Below are 23,016 nucleotides of genomic sequence, written 5' to 3'. Positions count from 1 at the left end.
ACCATCTTGAACTTCTCTTTTTGCAGATACTTGTTGAGGGCCCGAAGGTCCAGAATTGGACGTAACCCCCCTGATTTCTTTGGTATTAGGAAGTATCTGGAATAGAATCCTTTCCCTTGTTGACAAGGAGGGACGGGTTCTATAGCATTTGATTGTAGAAGAAGGGATACTTCTTGATGTAATTGAGTCAAATGGCTGGTTAGACTCCATGCCTGAAGGGGCGGGGAGTCTGGCGGAAGTGTTATGAAGTTGAGGTGGTAACCCTGTGCGATAATTGCTAGCACCCACTGATCTGAGGTAATCTGTTTCCAACGGGGTAAGAAGTGGTACAGCCGACCTCCCACAGGGATGTGAGGAAGAGGGAGTTGGCATGTGCTCAATACAGGGAAGTCAAAGGCCCGCCGCAGGCCCAGGAGGTGGGGCTACAGTAGGTCTTTGCTTTCTCGGCTGACGAGGCTGAGGCCTGTTAGAGGACTGTGCAGGACGAGCCCTAGTTGACGGAGGGTAGTAGCGGCATGGTCGAAAGAACGACTTCTTAGAGTCCTTCTTTTGCAGTTGCTTGGAGGTCACCTCAGGTGGGACAGATGAGAGTTGTTTCAACGTCTCATGGTGGTCTTTTAACTCCGCCACAATCTGTTGAATTTGCTCTCCAAACAAATTGTCGCCTAAGCAGGGCAAATCAGCAAGACGATCTTGGACCTCTGGGCGAAGGTTGGATGACTTTAACCAAGCCCAACGTCTGGCTGAGATGGCTGTGGCTGAAACCTTCGTGGAAGCATCGAATATGTCGTAGGCAGTCCTAATCTCGTGCTTCCCTGCCTCAAATCCCTTGTGAAGAAGGGCTTGAAGCTGCGGTTGGTATTGGTCCGGCAACGTGTCAGCATAGTCTTGCATCTGCTTAAGGATGGCTCTGTTGTATTGAGTCATGTAAAGTTGATATGAAGCTATGCGTGAAATCAACATAGCTCCATGATACACTTTCCGTCCCACACTATCCAGGAACTTGTTGTCCCTGGTAGGTGGGGTAGAAGAGTGCGGCTTAAGACGCTTGGCCTTCTTCTGCGCGGACTCAACCACAACAAAGCGATGATCCAGTTGAGGTTTTTGAAAACCTGGTGCTGACTGGACAAGGTATGTGGAGTCAGCTTTCTTGTTAACTGGTGACACCGATGAAGGAGATTCCCAGTTTTTCTTGAGCAGATCCAAAAAACACCTGGTGTATAGGGATGGAAGCGATGATTTTTGGAGCATCCAGAAATTGAAGTAGTTCCATCATCTGGTGTCTGTCATCAGCTTCAGATTGTAGTTGAAAAGGTACAACTTCTGACATCTCTTTCACAAAATTAATGAAAGATAGATCCTCAGGAAGAGATCTTTTTCTACTCTCTGTAGGAGATGGTGGCGAAGGCAAATCTGTGTCAGAAGAGGTATCATCATCATCACCCCAGGTATCGTAGGGATCATGTGGGGCTTGTAGCCCTGATGGACCTTGGCTGAGGCTATGAAGGCATCGATGGAAACCGAGGTGGAATCGGTGCGGTAGGTGGAACCAGAAATGGCATCGATGGCTTCGGTGCTGCCGATGGAATCGGTGCCTGGCGCGGAATCGATGGAGCCGAAGGATAAATCGGTGGAGATATACCAGAAGGTACCGATGGAACTACCCCGGAAGGGGGAATTCGAAACGGTGTTTCTCCTGCCGATGAGAAACCAGTCGGAGACGGTGGTGTTGTCGATGGCACTGGAATCACCGATGGAAGGGCCGTCATGAGTGCCTCCATGCGGCTCAGTAGCGGTGCTAGCGCTTGTATCAACGGCTCGGTGGTCGGTTCCCTCCTCGGTGGCGAAGCCGGTGCCGGCGTCGGTGCCGGGGGCGGCACTGGAACCGGTGCCGGAGACGGTGCCGATGGAGGTTGTAATTTCTTCATCGCTTTCTCGATGGCCTCCTGGACCAGCCGGTCCAGTTCTGCCCGGAGACCAGGGGTAACCATACCCGGCTCGACGGGAGAGGGAGGCTGAGGCAGGGCCGGAGGGACCACCGTAACCGGTGGGATCACGGCCCCCACACTCCGAGAGGGTGAGTGTTTCCTCGATGCCGGCAAACGAGACGTGGAGGGCGTCCGGTCTGTTCGTGGCTTCTTTGTCGGTGGCTCGGCTTGAGCAGAGGTCGATGGCTGTGGATCCTCGACAGGCCGAGACTTGTGCCGTCGATGGCGGTGCTTTTCCTTCCGATCCCCTCGCCCATCCGGGGAAGGGACGGGAGTCGACGGCCGAGAAGCGATCGATGGCGGACGGTCACCGGAGGGTTGACGATGATGGTACAACTTCGACGGTGCCGGTTCCGATGACGTCGATGCTATCGATGGCGTTGGGGTGGGTGCATGGAAGAGGAGCCCCATCTTCTCCATCCTGGCTTTGCGACCCTTGGGTGTCATTAAGGCACATTTGGTGCAAGTCAGGACATCATGCTCACTACCCAAACACATTACACAAACCCTGTGGGGGTCTGTGATGGGCATAGTCCGGGTACAATCCGGACAACGACGGAACCCCAAAATTTAGGCTGGGGATCGGTAAGTGCCAACAGGCCTCAAGGGCCAAATTCGACGGCAGTCGATGGAAGAAGGCAAAAAACTTACCGGGTTCCGTAAGATGACTAAAAAATTTGTCGAAGGGAGACCCCTGAGGGGCAAATTTTCTTAGGAAATTAATTTCCAAATTCCTGTCAGGAACGTGGTTAGAGAGCTCCTTTCACCGCGTGGCAACTGCTGCGCGGAAAAAAGAAGACTGAAGGGAGACCCCTGCTGGCTGCAGGGTCAGTGCCTTGCTGGGCATGCCCAGTAGGGGCCAGTCAAAGTTCTATTAAACTTTGACAGAAGTTTTCCGTGGTGGGCTCCATCCTCGATGTCACCCATTTGTGAGGACAACCATCCTGCTTGTCCTGTGAGAATCAATGATGCAATACAAAAAGGGAACATACAGCACTCAAAGAACAATCAAAATCAAAATAACCAATGCCTTTAAGCATAGCCTTTTTATAACTGTATACTCTGCATAGATCTAAAGAAGCAGATGGCATCAGCCTAATTCTCTTTGTAACACATCAGGAGACTTTCAAAGACCCACAGTTGATAACTAGCAACACATTTTTAGGTGCTTACTTACATCAAACTGAGCAAGAATAGTCCCACTGTGCAGTCCCTCTGCCAGCTGAAACATGGACTCCCTCAGAGCATTGTCATCCTGGTGTACCCCATCCAAGGGTGTTTTTTCTGGGATGTACTGGAAATCAGGCTCATTCTCTAGCTTTTCTTCTACCACATCGTAGACAGCTGCAATACGTACGTATATACTAAGGTGTTAAAACTGTATACATAAATGCATACTCGAGCATATGCATATAAAACATGCAGATGTCAACTTGTAGGGCAAAGAATACTGAATGTGCCTTCTTCAAGCATTCCAACAAAATGCACAACTCTATTAGTAGTCCTTCTGAAGATGATAAAAAGGCTTGGCTCTGTTATTTCTGGGAGCAATTTTCAAAAGATTTAAGGGAGGAAACACTTTTACCCATGCAAAAATGTGGTTTGAAAATTACTAGCTCCCCCCACCCCCCATCCATATATGGGTAAAAGCAAGCACACTTACTTTTAACCCATGCAAAGTAGGCAGAATATGCATGTGACGGCATTTTCAAATCAATTCTGATATGCACTTTGTACTTGCACCCATGCAGGTGCAAGTACTTATGTTGTACACACCTCCTGAATTTTCAAAGGGAAGTGTCACAGGAAGTTTCCCTTTGAAAATTCACTTGCAGACCCCATGGGTACAAAGAACAGGCCCATAGGATTTCAAAAATTGTGGAAACTGTTATAAAGAATAAAATCACAGAGCGTATAGATAGACATGGTTTGATGGGACACAGCCATCATGAATTTACCCGAGGGAAGTCTTGCCTCACAAATCTCCTACATTTTTTTGAGGGGGTAAATAAACATGTGGATAAAGGTGAACCGGTAGATGTGGTGTATTTGGATTTTCAGAAAGCATCTGACAAAATCCCACATGAGAGGTTTCTAAGAAAACTAAAAAGTCATGGGATAGGTGGTGAAGTCCTTTTGTGGATTACAAACTGGTTAAAAGAGAAGAAACAGAGAGTAGGACTAAATGGTCAATTTTTTCAGTGGAAAAAGGTAAACGGTGGAGTGCCTTCAGGGATCTATACTTGGACCTGTGCTTTTTAATCTAACTAGATAAACGACGCTTGACCTGTAAACACCTGTATTTATACAGGTGTTTACCTGTAAACACCTTGACCTGTAAACACCTGTATTTATTATAAGAATTTGTATTTACTATTTATATTTATTATTTAGCCATTAACATTGTTCTGTTACCACTTGGTACTATTTCTCTCCTTTACCTCAAACTCTAAGTTCCTACTAAGTTAGCCATGTTATTTATACCCAATTGTTGGATGTAATTGTATATTTGTTTAATTGTTCAATCTGTTTGATGTAATTTTCTGTTCCTTGTTCTGTGTAAACCGAAGTGGTATGCACAAGTGCATGAACTCCGGTATATAAAAGCCTTTAAATAAATAAATAAATAAATTGACCGACGTGCCGCAAATGCGCAGTAGAGAGCAGCTCTACTGCGCATGTGCGGGCGAGCACGTCTGTCTTAGGCAGCGTAAAAAAAAAACAAAAAACATGGCGGCAGCGGTAGCGGGCGGCAGCGGGCGGCGGCAGCAGCCAGTAGCGAGGGAGGGAGGAGAGAGAGAGAGGGAGGGACGGACTGAGTGGGAGGGACGGAGAGAGAGAGTGGGAGGGAGTGACTGAGTGAGAGGGAGGGAGGGATTGAGTGAGGGGGAGGGACTGAGTGAGGGGGAGGGAGTGGGACTGAGTGAGAGGGAGAGGGGGGACTGAGTGAGAGGGAGTGAGTGGGACTGAGTGAGGGCGGAGTGAGTGGGACTGAGGGAGAGGGAGGGAGTGGGACTGAGTGTGAGTGAGAGGGAGGGAGAGAGGGGGAGGGAGTGAGACTGAGTGGGAGAGAGGGACTGAGTGAGAGGAGAGGGAGGGTGGGGAGGAGTGGGTGAGTGTGAGGGAGGGAGGGAGGTAGGGGGTGGTGAAGAGTGAGGGGAGAGAGAATGAGGGGGAGGTGAGAGACAGAGGGATGTAGCCCGTTTTAATGGGCTTAACGGCTTGTACATTTATAAATGATCTAGAAAGGGGTAAAACAAGTGAGGTGATCAAATTTGCGGACGACACAAATTTATGTAGAGTAGTTAAATCTCAAGTGGATTGTGATGAATTGCAGGAGGACCTTGTGAGACTGGAAGATTGGGCTTCCAAATGGCAGATGAAGTTTAATGTGGACAAGTGCAAAGTGATGCAAATAGGGAAAAATAACCCTTGCTGTAGTTACACAATGTTAGGTTCTATCTTAGGAGTTACCACTCAGGAAAGAGGTCTAGGCATCATACTGAATAATACATTGAAATCGTTGGCTCAGTGTGCTGCGGCAGTCAAAAAAGCAAACAAGGTTAGGAATTATTAGGAAGGGAATGGTGAATAAATCGGAAAATGTCATAATGCCTCTGTATCACTCCATGGTGAGATCGCACCTTGAATACTGTGTGCAATTCTGGTCACCGCATCTCAAAAAGGATATCGCTGACTGGAGAAGGTACAGAGAAGGGCAACCAAAATAAGGGGCATGGAACGGCTGCCCTATGAGGAAAGGCTAAATAAGTTAGGGCTGTTCAGTTTGGAGATGAGATGACTGAGGGGGGATATGATAGAAGTCTACAAAATCATGAAAGGTTATTTACTCTCTCAGATAATAGAAGGACCAGGGGGCACTTCATGAAGTTAGCAAGTAGCTCATTTAAAACAAATCGAAGAAAATTCTCTCTCACTCAGTGCATAGTTAAGCTCTGAAATTCATTGCCAGAGGATGTGGTTACAGCAGTTAATGTAACTGGGTTTAAAAAAGGTGTGGATAAGTTCCTAGAGGAAAAATCCATAAACCGCTTTTAATCAGTCAGGAACAGTAGCTTGAGATCTAGTTAATATTTGGGTACATGCCAGATACTTGCCAGCCTTTCCTCCTAGGGGAGCTGTTCCATGCCCCTTATTTATCATGGCAGCTTTGTTCATGCTTTCCAACCCGATCAACAAATACTTTTAGACATTATTTTGGTATCTTCACATCTACCTGCAGTAATTACATATTAAGTGAATAAAAAAAAAAAGAGTATGGATTGCTGAAGTAGTATGGTGTGCAAAGCTTGCATATCCTGGCAAGAATTTTTTGCTATTTCAATGAACAGAAGAATGTAAGGTTGAAACAAGTATTCCTCTCTCCAGCATGGAGAAACTAAACATTTTAGGTCTACTTTAGACCTCTGGTATAAAAAAGTAACAAATGACTCAACAAGTAACTGCAGCAGATCCTACTAGGATCATTTTAAGGTGAATTTTCAAATAATAAGTACATAAAATGTCATGTATGCATATGTGCAAATATCAGCACCATGAGTACATTTGCGTATGTAAAATAGGGGCTGGCTAGGAGCGTTCCAGGGAGGAGCCAACAGTTACGTGCATAAATTGCTATTTTACAATCTGCCCAAGTGACACGAGTAAGTCTTTTACTTGTGTATATTTACTCCTGCTCAATATCTGATATAAACATCTTAAAAGTGAAAAAATGACTGAGTAGGGGATCTGGGTGAAATAAGGGGGGACTTAAGGCTGAAGAGCCAGGAGGGTCTTAGACTAAATGATAAAACTGGTAATTTCACTGCCACCCGCATGTTATAAAATCCCCGACTTACACAGGTAAAAGCCAACTTACTGGGGGTAAATGCGTCTAGGTTACGAGAGTTATTACATTAGAATCTATTTGGACAGCTTTGGTTTCCCTTGAAAAATTTATTTCGTCTCTGGTAGATGTGACTTCTGATATTAATCAACATATTCTGTCTTCTGAGATTACTATTTCTGCTCATAAAGAGAAATTAGATTTATTTGGATCAGAAAGTTAACATTATATAAAATATACAAGCTAACTTGGTCCAGAGTGAAATGAAATATGGAAAAACAATTGAAAAATATTGAGACCTCAATAAGATTTTTGAACCTTAGTGTTCTGAATTTTCCTGTTTTGGATTATATTTCCCTGATTTCTTTAAAAGATATATTTCTAAAGTACTCTAAATTTCTTCTGTAGTGACTATGTATTGTCAAAGCTTACTATGTATTAGCTGGAAGAAGACAAAATGCACCCAATCAAGTTCAAGATCATAATTTAAATTTAACTGAACTTTCGGAAACATCGAGCGAAGTTCAAGTGTCTAACAGATTGACTCTTATGGCTTCCTTTGTGTTTGATCAAAATCGGGACTCCATTCTGAAATTTATCTTTTGAAATAGTATCGCTTTATTCTATGGGCAAAAAATCTGGATTTATCCACATATTACTAGGGTATTGAGAACACAGGAAAAAATTCTTGATTATGCATTCTGAAGTTTTGGCATTGGGGGCACAATTTACTTTATTGTATCCATGTAAATGTTTGCTGTACCCTCGCAATGTGAAGTATGTTTACTTTGAACCCTCCCAATTGATATCCTATTTGGACAACCAAGTTAATAGCAGCTAGTGCCTGTTAAAAGCAGTTTTTTCTGCTTTTCTGTACATTTTCCCGGTGCCGGCCGAAATTAACTCCTGTCTTTGGGCAGGCATTAATTTCTGAGAGTAAAATGTGCGGCTTGGCTGCACATTTTACTTTCTGTATTGAGCGGGAATGTCTAATAGGCTCATCAACATGCATTTGCATGTTGAGCGTGCTATTACTTTCGGGGGGGGGGGGGGGGGGGGGGAGGGGTTGGACGCGCGTTTTCCACGCACTATTACCCCTTACTGTATAAGGGGTAATAGCGAGTTGAAAACGTGCGTCCAAACGGGGGCTAACTGTGCGCTCGGCCTGATGGAAGCTGAATTTGCTGACACCAGTATAAGAGTAATTGTCAACAATGCCTGAACAGCAAGCTATGCAAGACGTACAGATCTCCAAAGACTCACAACCTTTGCTTATTATTCACTGTACCAACAACTGGAGACGTAGACCATTGCTGAACTCAATGGCACTAGAATAAATACTTACTTCTCACTTTATACTGGACTTGTAAGAGATTCACTGTGAAAATCCTGCAACCATCATACTGCACGCCGGTTCCCGTGCGCAGATGCTACAATTATCCCTGCGGTGACGGGAAGATTTTTCAAAATCAGTGCTGATCTTAAGACAACAGTTTGCTTGCTGCACCCCTGAGGAAGGAAGAGATTCTGAAACCCTGCAGAGTCGGGCGTTTTTGTCGGCGAGCGGCATGAAGACCTGAAAGGAACCCTTTGACAGGACATCTATTTAAATAGCCATACCAGCATATCGCATGCACGTACCTGAAATGTACCCTCTTCTGCGAACATTATTCAACGAGGCATTTGACAACACAAATACAGAGGACATCCCTCTATCATCATATACAAGTTAAGTATTTTACTAACTTGCATATAGCTGAGTTATATACCAGCTGCATAAGAGACATCAAATCCAAAAGCAACCGATGATTAAATCTCTAACACGGTGAAGCGCTTCTAAGCTCCTGTAGGTTTCCTGATACACACACGGGAACCGGCGTGCAGTATGATGGTTGCAGGATTTTCATAGTGAATCTGTCTTACAAGTCCAGTATAAAGTGAGAAATAAGTATTTATTCTAGTATACATTGTTTTTCTCACATAAGAGGTTCTTTCTTGCCTAGTATTGAAGTCAATGGCACAGCATCTCCAACCCATATGGCCAGGTTGAAGAGTTCCGAGAAATAGCACAGCGTACACTCCTGCACCCCAGCTATACGTCTCCTGTAACTATTCAGAAGTTTCAGAAAAGTACAGTATATACCCCCTCATCTACATTTCATCTGTGACTGACAGGTATGCAAACTGTAAATGATATAACAATTCTAGACCTTGAGACCATGGAAGACCCACCAGCCTTACCATTAGGAAGCAAGCACAGGTACAAACTGATGACCTGAGCTCCCTGGCCATCTGCTTCCCAAGTCCTAATACATTGCTTGTAAGAATAGTAAGTAGAATAACCTTGCTTTTTGTTTACACATTCTATCTTTAAAGATCCCTAGTTATTACAAAAAAATCTATATTTTTGTACAATCATATGCTATAATCTGATAAGGGCTGTAATTTGTAATCATTATTTAGTTTATTAGTGACCTTCTGGTCTCCAAGAATTATTTGATTTCATTTGAAAGACTGATTACATATTTAGGAATTAGAGCTAGTTCTTCTCACAAAAATGATAATACATGCTGCCACTTAAGAGTGCTGAATTATTTCTACTTCACAATAAGTGTTTCTACTGGAGGTGAGGGGATCCCCCACTAAAGAACCAGTTTCTGACCCTAAAGAAGATGGGGCTAGACCAGTATCACCAAAACCTACCTACACATATCAGAAAAAAACTCACTACCTTCTACAATTAATCCATCTATCACAAAAACGATAAAAATAATTGAGGTAATGGTTAATTCTATTTTCCAGGTTCAGACCTTTTATGCAACACATTTTACCAAAGAAAAATTAAACTAATATAATTGTGCTCATGTGATAAACTTTGTGACAATATAATTTTGCAAACTTATTTCCCATTTTTTAAATTGCCAGCTATCTCATGGTCCATTCTGGTTGTTAGTCCTTTTTCTTTAGTACAATCTGGACAGAAGTAAATCCGATCCTAAAGTCTAATATGATAAAAAAAAATGGGCTGGTTTATCTGAATATATTTCTAGTCCAACTAAAAATCTATTTAGAAATATTTATAGCTTAAACATGTTTGAATGTATTGTTTTCTGAGCGCATATTTCTCACTGTTCTTTAATAAATGTGGCTAGTTTGTATATGTATAATGCCCACAAGTTCAAAATATACATATATGTATCTATTCTATTTGAAGATCTACCTGTAATCTGTGACTAAAAAAATGTGGCATTTGTACATCCTGCATTCTTGCAGAAAAAACTAGAAATCTGGCCATAGGACAATTAGCTGAGGTTGGCGACATTATATACAAATCACTTACCATTAGGTCGTACTAGCAACACAAGCTCCCCCGAGTGTCTCTCGCAACTAGCCTTGATAAACATGACAACTTGATCATGCGTATGTTCTGAAATATCCCTGCCATTGATTAGCACAACCTGATCCCCTTCATTCAAGCGAGGGACGCATAGGTCAGCCTGTAATGGGAGGAACAGTACAGAGTTACTATCTGATGAATTTGATAAACGACCAAGGCATCTATCATATGGTCAAGTCTTTGATCAAAGTAAACCATTACTAAATATGTCAAAGAAATCTTCTATTATACATCCAAGTGTGCAAAAAAAGTGTAGAAAGATTCCAAGTATTGATGCATACAACACTCAGGTAATTTAGGCCACAGAACAGTAAGCTATGATAGAGGGGTCCCCCATCTATCGGGGCCAGCTGGGCTCGAATGCATAGCGGAAGGACAGCAGCTGCCACTAATGTGGTGGCCCCTGCCAGCAAACAAGTGGTGCTGAGGATGCTTCGGAAAATGAGTCCCTCTAGCCCTTAGACCTTCCAACAAGGAAGGATTGCTAGCTTATTAAAATGATATATATAGCTATATTCAGTATTTAGGATTTTTTCAGACAATCTAACTTTACCACCATTTTACTGTTGTCATTCTGTACAAAATTGAACTTACTATGTTAAAAATAACCCCTTCATGCATCAAGACAGTCTCTGACTCTAGATATTGCAGCCTAACAGACAGAAGCCCAATGCACCAGACACCCCCCCCCTCCCATTTCTCATGATGTTGTCATGAACATTAAAAAAAAACCCCAACCCCAAAACAACTCATGTCCACTCATAAACTGTTATTAAATTTACCAATAGTTGGCAACCTTGTTACTAGGGTATCTTGCCATTTGGGAAGGAGAGAGCAGGGTGACAGAGATCATCAAGTAATGGTATATAAATATTTAGTAGTTTCACCAGAGTAGTTTTTTGTTAGGTTTTTTTCTTTTATATTAAAAAAGAAAAAAATACACATTTTATTTCACCGGAAGAGTTATAGAAAAGAAGTTCACTGTCAAGAATCCAAATTTTCATAAATGGAAATTTCACACAAAAGTATTTTTATATTTATTTATTTAAAAACTTTTCTATACCATTGCTAAGTTAAATACCGTCGCAACGGTTTACATGTAGGCACATATTTAATGTAGGTAAAAGTGTACTATAGTACATTCTAACAGGTGCCGTCAAAAATTTGGTTACAATATATCATTAGACATAGTCATTTAGCGAAATAGTTCATGACCAATTGTACCAAGGTACTTACACCGGTAGTTTTATTACACATAGTATTATAGTTATGTTTTATTGTGGTGTAGAGTTCATAGACTAATCTACTGTACAGTCCTAAGGACTGTATGTCGGTGCCTTTTTGTCTTTTCCTGAAATATTTCTCTCTATTCTCCTGTCTCTTTGTAAAATGCTTGTTTAAAAAGCCATGTTTTTATATTTTTCTTGAATGTCTTGAGATCACTTTGTAGCCTGATCTCTGGAGGCATTGTGTTCCAGATTATGGGTCCTGCTAATGATAGGGCTCTTTCTCTCACTTGTGTCAGTGTTGCTGTTTTAACTGATGGAATGGTTAGGAGTGCTTTATTTGCTGATCGGAGGTTCCTGTGTGGAGTGTGTACCCATAATGCTGTGTTCAACCAGTCTGATTTCTCATCATAAATTAGTTTGTGAATGATACATAGGGTTTTGTATTTAATTCTGTGTTCAATTGGTAGCCAATGTAACTCTGCTAGGATTTCAGTTATATGGTCCCTCCTTCTTTTTCAAGTTAGTATTCTAGCTGCTGTGTTCTGAAGTATTTGCAGTGGTCTTAATGTTGTATTAGGTAGTCCTAACATAAGGGCATTGCAGTAATCTGTGCTGGAGAAGATTAGTGCCTGTAGTACTGTTCGGAAGTCATTTTGAGTTAGCAGTGGTTTAAGTTTTCTGAGTACTATGAGTTTTGCATAACCTTCCTTTACTTTTAGTGATATATGTTGTTTCAGATTGATTTCAGGGTCTATTATTATTCCCAGGTTACGTACTTTTTCTGCTAGTTCAATTTTCTGGTTGTCTTTGAGTATTATTGATGTTTGACTGATTTCAGAATTTTTTCGTTCTAAGTGAAGAAATTCTGTTTTATCAATATTAATTACAAGTTCCATTTGTGTCAGTAGTTGTTTTATAATGCTTAGGTACATGTTGGCTAGGTTTAATGTTTTAATGGGTGACAGTTACCACTCCCCAGGGTTTAGGCTTTCTCTGCTGAGGAAGTCTGCCGTCGTGTTGTCCTTCCCGGCAATGTGGACGGCGGAGATGTCCTGGAGATTTGCTTCTGCCCAAATCATCAGGGGAGTTATTTCTAGGGACACTTGTTGGCTTCTGGTTCCGCCCTGTCGGTTGATGTATGCCACCGTGGTGGCGGTGTCTGACATCACTCTGACCGCTCTGTTGCGAAGTCTGTGGGCAAATCGCAGGCACGCTAGCCTGACTGCCCGTGCCTCTAGTCGGTTGATATTCCACCTTGACTCTTCTCTGGTCCACCGTCCTTGGGCGGTGAGCTCCTCGCAGTGCGCTCCCCATCCGTTCAGACTGGCATCTGTGGTGAGCATAATCCAGGTTGGGGAGGACATTCTTGACCCCCGGCCCACGTGGCCGGGCTGTAACCAACAGCTTAGTTGATTCCGTACTCTGGCTGGTAGAGGCAGGTGTATGGTGTAGTCCTGTGATCGTGGACTCCATCGAGATAGAAGGGCGCGTTGCAATGGTCTCATATGAGCCCGCGCCCATGGCACCACCTCCAGAGTGGATGCCATGAGGCCGAGGACTTGTAGATAATCCCGAGCTGTGAGCCGGATGGCGCTCAGCAGGACCTGCAGATGATTCCGGAGTTTTGACTGTCTCTTGGAGGTCAGGCTGACCTTGTCTTCTTGGGTGTTGAATTGGACCCCTAGGTATTCCAGCAACTGGGATGGCTGTAGGGAACTCTTCTTTATGTTGACTACCCATCCTAGGCTTTCCAGAAGAGCTATAACTCTGTTGGTTGCCCGGTGACTCTCCTCCGGTGACTTTGCCCTGATCAGCCAATCGTCCAGATAGGGATGGACGAGAATCCCTTCCTTCCTGAGTGCCGCTGCCACTACTACTATTACCTTGGTAAAGATCTGCAGCACGGTGGCTAACCTGAAGGGTAAAGCCCGGAACTGGAAGTGCTGATTTAGGACTTTGAAGCGTAAATAGCGCTGGTGATCCCGATAGATTGGGATATGCAGGTAGGCTTCTGACAGATCTAGGGAGGTGAGGAACTCCCCTGGCTGTACTGAGTTCTTGACAGACCGTAGAGTTTCCATGCGAAAGCTGGGGACCCGTAGGTATCGATTGACTGACTTGAGGTCCAGGACGGGCCTGAAGGTGCCCTCTTTCTTGGGTACTATGAAATAAATGGAATAATGCCCAGAAGTTACCTTTTCCGCAGGTACTGGGATTATGGCTTTTAGGGCCAGGAGCCTCTGTAAGGTCACTTCTAGTGCCGCTGTCTTGAGTGGTGAACAAGGAGATTCCACAAACTTGTTCGTCAGAAGCCGAAAGAAATCCAGATAATATCCTTCCCGGATGATGGCGAGGACCCACTGGTCCGAAGTGATCTCGACCCACCTGCGGTAGAAGAGGGTTAGCCTGCCCACTATGGCTGCTACCCTCGGATGGGTCGGCTGATTGTCATTGTGGGTTACGGCCGGGGCCAGAACCCGGGCCGGTACTCTTCTTGGTGTGCTTAGCCCGAAAGGGCTGATTCCTGGCCTGAGAACGAGGTGCTTGATAGCGAGATCTGTAAGGGTTGAAGCGCTGCGAGTTTCTACCTCTGGATGGTCTGGAAACAGGACGCTGGCTCCTCCTTGACCTGTCTTCTGGTAGATTGGGGTACTTCTCACTCGGGGGCTGGGTCCCTGCCACGAACCGGCCACCGGACCGAGGCTCCTACCTCCGAGGGACCACGGAAGTCAGCTCGGGAAACTCAACTGGGTGAGTGACAGCCTGGTATCACCACAGGAGTGCGGGGCTCGTCTTCAGTAGATTTCTTCTATGAATGTAGTCGACAGAATTTGGAAACACGCTCAGCGAGCGTGGGTAGCTCCAAACTGCTTTGGAGACGGAAATTACTGAATTGCTTCACTTCCTGTGGGGGTATATGTACCCGTGCTGACGTCAGATCCGTCTCCAACTGCTAGCACGAGCACACTATACCCATTTGTTTTGAGTCCATCTGCAACACGCTAGGAAATAAATAAATATTCAGTGCCTCCACCTTTGTCTGCAGGTTTTACAACAACTAAATGATCTCTAGACAATTCTTCAAAAGCTACTCTTCCTTAGACAAATGTTGGGAAGACCACTTGAAAGTTCATAACATAGTAAAGCAGAGTTGCTTACCTGTAAACAGGTGTTCTCCTAGGTCAGCAGGATGTTAGTCCTCACACATGGGTATCATCATCAGATGGAGCCTGACATGGAAAACTTTCGTCAAAGTTTCTAGAAGCTTTTACTAGCACACTGAGCATGCACAGCATGCCACCATGCGCTTGTCCACTCGGGGTCCCCCTTTCAGTCTCATAACACAGAATTCACAAGTGAAAAAATAAAATAACAAAATGCAGGAGAACTCAACTCCGTGGGGAGCCGGGTGGGTTTCCTGAGGACTAACATCCTGCTGTCCTAGGAGAATACCTGTTACAGGTAAGCAACTCTGCTTTCTCCTAGGACAAGCAGGATTGGATAAGTTCTTGGAGGAGAAGTCCATTACCTGCTATTAAGTTGACTTAGAAAATAGCAACAGGAACATGGAATAGACTTAGTTTTTTGGTACTTGCCAGGTTCTTATGGCCTGGATTGGCCACTGTTGGAAACAGGATGCTGGGCTTGATGGACCCTTGGTCTGACCCAGTATGGCATGTTCTTATGTTCTTAAGCTACAGGCTGTTCCTGGAAACCTATATGACCAACCTGCACCAAAAACAAGTGCCAACAGGCACCAAAACAATTGCGGTGCAGTTGGGAGACCGGGGGACAGCCTGGTCCCAAACAAAGGGCCTTAGGTTGGAAGAGCTGGGTTTAAGCCTGGAAGAGGTTGCGAAGAACAGATTGGCTGAAGCTACTATCTTGCCGGCCATCCTTGTCCAAGCAGTAGTGGACTGCGAACGTGTGCAGAAAACTCCACATCACAGCCCTGCAGATTTCGGCAGCGGGAACTGCCCATAAGTGGGCCACCGATGCCACCATAGCCCTTACAGCTTTGACCCGGCCTCCCAGCTGAAGGCCCGCTTGGGCATAGCAGAAGGATATAGATCCACTAGCCAATTAGACAGTCTGTTTGTCCACCACAGATCCCAATCTATTCTTATCGAAAGAGATGAAGAGCTGAGTAGACTGCCTGTGGCCTGCTGTGCATTCTAAATAGAAGGCTAAAGCCCTCTTGCAATCCAATGCATATAAAGCCTGTTCCCACTGGTGTGAATGGGGCCTCGGGAAGAAGGTGGGCAGAACAACGTACTGATTGAAGTGGAAATCGGTCACCACTTTAGGCAGGAACTTGGGATGCACATGGAGGACCACCAGGTCATGAAAGAATTTCGTGTAGGGTGGATACGTAACCAAGGCCTGAAGCTCACTAACCCTGAGAGCTGAAGTGATCACCACCACGAATAGAACTTTACAACTGAGAGACTTCAGATCGCAGGAGTGCATAGGCTCAAAGGAAGGGAGCATGAGCTGCACTAACACAACATTTAGGTCCCAGGACACAACAGGAGGCCGGGGGGGGGGGGGGGGGGGAAGCAGGCCCCGCATAAAGTGACCTACTATGGGCTGAACAGAGATGGGCGTGCCAGCGACACCTTGATGGTAAGCACTGATGGTGCTCAGATGGACCCTGTCCGAGGTGGTTTTAAGCCCAGCCTTGGAGAGGTGCCACAAATAGTCAAAGAACCTTACAATGGGGCAGCTGAATGGATCTAAGCCATGTCCCTCACACCAGACAGAAAACCTTCTCCACTTCAACTGGTAAGACTTCCTCGTGGAAGGCTTCCTGGAAGCAACCAGCACCTGACACATGTTGTCAGATAGGTCCAGGGACTTAAAGACTAGGCGCTCAACCTCCACGCCGTTAAGGCTAACGCCTGGAGGTTCAGATAGCACAGCCTGCCCCAATCTTGCGTTATCAGATTGGGCGCAGTCCCCAGACTGATAGGATCCTCTGATCGACAGGTCTTGGAGGAGTGGTAACCAGACTTGTCTGAGCCAGTATGGGGCCATGAGGATCATGGTCCCCCAGTCTTGCTGGAGCTTCAAGAGTCCTCATGATTAGCGGAAGAGGAGGATATGCGTACAGGAGACCTGTGCCCCAATGACAGGCAAAGGCGTCCGTCATTGGAAGGCCGTCTGTCCTTAATAGGGAACAGAAATTTCTCACTTTGCAGTTGCACAGGGAGGCAAAGAGATCCACATCCAAAGTTCCCCACTGGTGGAAAATCCGGCTGCCACTGCTGGATCCAGGTACTACTCTCATGTGGTTGAAACACACGGCTCAGGCGGTCTGCCACCACATTCAGTGATCTGGCTAGATACATCGCTCACAGGGACATTCCCTGCACCAGAGCCCAGGACCAGATCTGCACTGCCTCTTGACAGCGGAGGAATGACCCTGTTCCTCCCTGCTTGTTGATGTACTATATTGCTACCTGATTGTTTGAATAAGGGCTTTGTGGGACAAGCTGTCTCGAAACGCCCAAAGAGCGTAACAAATCACCCGAAGCTCCATGATGTTTATGTGGCATAGAGATTCCTGAGCTGTTCACCATCCCTGCATGTGGAGGTTGCCCACATGGGCCCCCCACCTATGGGTGGAGGCATTGGTAAGATTTACCTGAGGTGGAGCAGCCTGAAATGGGATCCCCTGCTTCAGACTGGAGAGGTTCTCCCACCAAGATAGGAAGACCTGCAGAAGTGGCGTGATGAAGACACATGCCTCAAGGTCCTGGGACGTCTGCTGCCATTGCAACCGCAATGTCCACTGCACCCTCTGTATACAAAGGCAGGCCAATGGAGTGACATTTATTTATTTATTTAGGGTTTTTTTATACCGACATTCTCGATATACATATCAAATCAAGTCGGTTTCCATGGAACAAAACTGTCGCCGGTGAGGCGTTACATTAAACAATAAACAGAGTATTGAACAAAAAAACTTGCGGCGTTACATTAAACAATAATTAGAGTATTGAACAAAAGAACGTAAATCAAATATTAAATGTTGAATATAAAAACTATAAAAATATAAAATATAAAATAAACAACAAAATTTGTCAAATAACATGGATAAATGCTACGATTAATTGCAATTACTTGGTAGGTAAGGTTGAGGTGTACCGGTTGGGGTATGGGCGGTCGTGGACTTTATATTGAGCTATTTTGCTCTTTGACCGGTGTCGAAGTGACACCGGTCAAAGAGACATGGACAGAAGTATGGTTGCTTCTGTCCATGTCAAAGAGACATGGACAGAAGCAACCATGTGGACCAACAGATGGAGCAGCAGGCGAATAGGAACCTGCTGACTGCCACGAACTGAGCTCGCCAGTGAGGACAGGGCAAGAGACCAATCATGGGGCAAGAATGCTTTGGCCTGACTCGTGTCCAGTCTGGCTCTTATGAAGTCCAGACAGGGAGACGGGCAGAGGCGCAACTTTGGCTTGTTGATGACAAACACCAGAGATTGCAGCACTCGCATGGTCAAATTCAGGGTGTGCCGCGCACCCTGTTGGAAGGCGCTTTTGACCATCCAAATAGGGGAACTCATGTACCCCGACAGCTGAGGTGCGCTGCCACTGCTGCCAGGCACTTGGTGAAGACCCGAGGGGCTGAGGCCAAACCGAATAGCAGTACTTAATATTGGTAATGAGCCTGCCCCACCACAAAGTGAAAATACTTCCTGTGGTTTGGGAAGATCACAATGTGGGCGGCCACCAGAGGATGGCACTGTCATGGATCAACCGCACAGGAGGAACAACTCACCGCGACACCCTCTAGCTAAGGTCGAGCGGGACGACCCAGCGAGGGGGAAAAAAAACGGAGAAACTCAAACGTGGTAGTTTTCCTGCAAAATCATTGCGAGCTCCACATCCAAGAGATGACAGCTCCACGGAAAAGAAGAGACTGAAGAGGAGTCCACGTGCGTGTGGTTCCTTTCCTAGTTCGCTCCAATAAATGAGCAGATTGGGAGGGAACTTCCTTAACCCCCTACCTATTCTACCTGCCTTTTCTCTGACCCCTAAAAACACTAACTAGGTTGGGTTTTTTTTCCCCCACTTACTAACCTGTTGCCCTGAGCAGCAGTAACTTGCACGGGCCGGCTAGCTGCCGGCAGGCACTTCACCAGGACAGTGCCTAATGGTGCTGTCCCTGCCACCCCACGGCCCACCCAGACCCCAATCCTTTTTTTAAAAGTCAGTTCTTCCACGCGTACTGGGAGATATGCACGTGGCTGCGGCCCTTTCAAAACGTCCGCAGCGCGTGTGTGGACAGCATTTTAAAATTTACCCAATGTTAATTTTCTCTAGCCCAGTTTATCAAATAAAGTGTTATTGTAGGCTGTTGCATAAGAATTCTGAGTTATTTTTATTTCACAGAAAGTGTTTCAATTAGACAGTGTGGGGGATCCTGCTGCGTACACCCGGTTCTGCGCCTGAATGAGACTGGGCCAGATTGGTTCTACTCTGACATGAATTACCTCTGTAATTAAATCACATTCTGCAACATGTATTAAGCTCCATTCATTCACATAATTGATTCATATGGCTCTATTAAAACAACACAGCATCCCAGCACACAGTATGGACTTTGGTTTTCTTTTTTTAAATTTTCTCTGAGAATTTCAATGCTTGAATAAAGAAATCAGGGGAAAAATTCCACTGATTTTTCTCCTGTATGTCATAACATTGAAATTACCAGGCAAAATAAAATAAAAACTGAAATGAAGATCCCTAATATAATGCATCTAATGATAAAGTCTGAAGTTTGAGGCTCTGCTACATAGAACACTTAAAAAAAAAGAATCTCATTGCAAAACTGCCCCATCAGAATCCAAATACCCATCTTGACCTGCCCCCAAAGTCCCTACATATTGCAAGTTGATCACTTCTGTAGAAGTTCATAGAAAATCAAAGAATTAAGGCAGGTGGATTTAATTTGGAAAATTTTGAAAAATAAATAGTTTTTTAATCCTTTTTTCTTCACACTTTGCTGGAAAGAAATACACAGAAAAAGCTGACAATTAGGAACAATGAAAACTTTTCTTTGTGAATATATGCCAGATGCTCTGACAAGGACCGATGCATCATAAGTAATGGATTCCCTGTGATATATAGCACACTCGATTTTACATCATCAACAGAACAAGTGTGACAATTTAAATCATCTTGCTAACATTTTTAAAATGTCAATTTCTTCAACTTACAGATGTTCCTGGAGCCACCCTGGATACTATTACAGGCATTTTCTGATCATAGCCTCCCTTTGAAAAAAACAAACCAAAAAACCAGATATTATTACAAGTTGCAACTTCTATTATTTGCCCCACACTCCTGCAATCAGATGTTATTATGAGTGGACTCTTGCTGACAAAACCACTAGATGAAAGATTCTTGGTAATTAATTCATCTGTGTTATTTTAGAGCAATCCGGGATTGCCCAAGCTGAATTTAATCAGCTTTGCCTTCCTTACAGGCCGATACAGTACAGTGCGCTCTGACGGAGCGCACTGTTAATCTGCCCTTGGACGTGCGTTTTCCCATACCCCTTATTCAGTAAGGGGAGGAAAACGCACGTCCAACCCGTGGCACCTAATAGCGCCCTCAACATGCAAATGCATGTTGAGAGCCCTATTAGGTATGCCCGCGCCATACAGTAAGTAAAATGTGCAGCCAAGCCGCACATTTTACTTTAAGATATTAGCGCCTACCCAAAGGTAGGCGTTAGTTTCTGCCGGCACCAGGAAAGTGCACAGAAAAGCAGTAAAAACTGCTTTTCTATGCACCCTCCGACTTAATATCATGGCGATATTAAGTCAGAGGTCCCGAAGGGTAAAAAAAATAAATTTTTTTAAATGGGCCGGCGGCTGTCGGTCCGAAAACCGGATGCTCAATTTTGCCGGCGTCCGGTTTCCGAGCCCATGGCTGTCAGCGGGCTCGAGAACCGACGCTGGCAAAATTGAGTGCTGGCTGTCAAACCCGCTGACAGCCGCCACTCTGGGCTAGCGCGTCCATAGCGCCTCCTTTTGCCTGTTTCTACCGCACCACCTAATTTAAATACTGAATCGCGCGCACTGGCGCATGGCCGGTGCGCGCACCGGGAAAGCGGGTGTTCGTCCGCTCTCTCGCGGACTTTACTGAATCGGCTGTTAGAGTTTAGATACATCTTACTGCAATTTACCTGAATTTTGTCATTTTCAAAACTCTAGCAAGGATCATTTTCAAAGGGACTTCTGCAGTAATGGCCCTTAAAAAAAACTGCATATCCAATACTCAGATTAAATTACAGACATATACCCCCTGCTATTAATTGCAAAAATTACAGAGAAAGTGGTTCATACACAATAATCAGATTTGTTTTTAGAGGTCAATAACATTCTTTTCCAAAAACAATTTGGATTTTGAAAAAATCATAACCCTGAAATCTTACTTCTATCTATGACAGATTCAATTTTGCAAGGCTTTGATACAGGTCAAGTTCATTTGTTAGTTTTATTAGACTTAGTTGCATTTGACACCGTAGACCATCTTATTCTCTCTCAGAGATTGATTGAAATTGATTTATGTGGGAATGCATTAAACTGGTTGAACTCATTTCTAGAAAATAGAACGCTTAAAGTGAAGACAAACAATAGCATCTCAAATACTACTGTTAAAAATGGGTGTTCCATAGGGGTCTTCACTATCGGCAACATTGTTTAATATATAAATTATTATATTTATGCCAACAATGTTCAATTCCTAGTTCCAGTCGATACTTCAATAGAGCATACATATGTTTAACACATTAAAAAGTTACCTTGCAGCTATTCAGAAATTGTCACATACAAGATTGGTTCTCAGTCTACAAAAAACAGAGATTCTGTGGCTAGACAGAAAGACGACAAATTCTTCACTGTCTTTCCCTACATAATCACAGAATATCAAGATGGTCGAATTTCTTCAAGATTTGGGAGTAGTAATTGATTAAAACCAACAATGAAAAAACAATGTGATCAGAGCAGGTTATAATAAATTACGGCTGTTAAAAATATTTAAAACCTTTACTGTCCCAAAAGGATTTTCATACTACTTTACAAATGCTTATATTCGCAAACCTTGACTACTGTAACTCTCTCTTACTAGGACTTCCAGCTTCTACCATGAGATCCTTGAAGATACTGCAGAATGCCACGGCAAGATCACTCACAGGAAGTAAGAAATGTGATCATATTACCCCCAGTTCCAAAATCTCTGGACTGGTTACTCATAAAATTTTGCATCCACTACAAAATATTATGTAAAATTCACAAAATTATGAACCAAAAATATACAGATTGGCTGAGTGCTACACTGCACTTTCCACAAAGCAACTTGAGATCTGCAAATAAAGGTTTATTGAGTGTACCCTCACTGCAAAGCGCCCATTTAAGCGAAGTAAGAGAGAGAGCATTATCAATAGGAGGTCCAAAATTGTGAAACACCAGGCCATAGAACTAAGGCTGCAAAAGGAATTTACATTTTTCAAAAAGATATAAAAACATGGCTTTTCATCCAAGTGTTTGAGAGTGAATCAACTAAGTAACTAAAGGAGAAAGAGTATTAATCAGAAAAAAAAATTTCTTGTTATCCTTTGACATGCATTATGTCTTTTATTGATTTGATTTATTTTACATTTTATGTCTTAATATGCGCAACTGAAAGGGTTTTTTTTTGTTTTTTTTTAACTGTCTGCTGAAAACTGCTGTGATTGAAAACAACAGAATGATGGTACATAAATGAAATAAATACCGTATTTTTCGCTCTATAAGACACCTTTTTTTTCCACAAAAGTGGGGGGAAAATGTCTGTGCATCTTATGGAGCAAATATTTAAAAAAAAAAAAACAAAACAAAAAACTAACTACAAACTCCCCCCCACCCTCCTGACCCCCTCAAGACTTGCCAAAAGTCCCTGGAGGTCCAGCGGGGGTCCTGGAGCGATCTCCTGCACTCGGGCCATCGGCTGCCAGTATTCAAAATTGGTCGGCCCCTGTCACATGGTAGGAGCAATGGACGGCCGGCGCCATCTTGTGCTCCTACTATGTGACAGGGGCCGACTAATGGCACCGGTAGCCCCTGTGACATAGTAAGGGCAAAGGCTATCGGCGCCATTTTGAATACTGGCACTATACAGGTACTAACAGTGAAACCCCTATAGTTGACACTTAATTTGCGATTGAGATGGGGATCAGTCACCGCTGGCAATAATATTACAAATCCCCGCCACTCTATTGTATTACCTTAGGCGAAAAATACCTTCCTTGACCTTCATAATAGGCATCATTGTGCGGCAACACGTACCATTTATCACTCTGCCTTATTTTTAATCATTGGTCAGTCCCTTTTTTTTACTATTTTGTAGTGCAAATCATAAAGTGCTCCGTGCTTTTTTTGTGCTTTTTTTAAAAATCCATTTCATTCCACATATATCTTTTCCTTTTCCCACATTTCTTAAAATCAATGAGAGAATAATATGATCACTTAGCTTGTAAATCCAATATTCTGCATG

At 44.0% G+C, this 23,016-nt stretch overlaps 1 protein-coding gene across 1 annotated transcript in view; it reads right to left on the bottom strand.

Annotated features, from left to right (window-relative positions):
* Nucleotides 1-23,016, bottom strand: part of PTPN4 (protein tyrosine phosphatase non-receptor type 4) — a 685,809-nt gene that overhangs the window by 65,937 nt on the left and 596,856 nt on the right. The window contains exons 18-20 of the mRNA XM_029605153.1: nucleotides 19,695-19,751; nucleotides 10,175-10,331; nucleotides 3,166-3,332 (exon numbers count right to left, since the gene is read on the bottom strand). Coding sequence (XP_029461013.1) covers nucleotides 3,166-3,332; nucleotides 10,175-10,331; nucleotides 19,695-19,751 — 381 coding nt within the window. The remainder of the gene's footprint in view (nucleotides 1-3,165; nucleotides 3,333-10,174; nucleotides 10,332-19,694; nucleotides 19,752-23,016) is intronic.

The sequence above is a fragment of the Rhinatrema bivittatum genome, chromosome 6 (genome assembly GCF_901001135.1).
Source record: "Rhinatrema bivittatum chromosome 6, aRhiBiv1.1, whole genome shotgun sequence".
NCBI lineage: Eukaryota > Metazoa > Chordata > Amphibia > Gymnophiona > Rhinatrematidae > Rhinatrema > Rhinatrema bivittatum.
The sequence above is the reverse complement of the archived record's forward strand: the minus strand, read 5'-3'. Positions and strand labels throughout refer to the sequence as shown.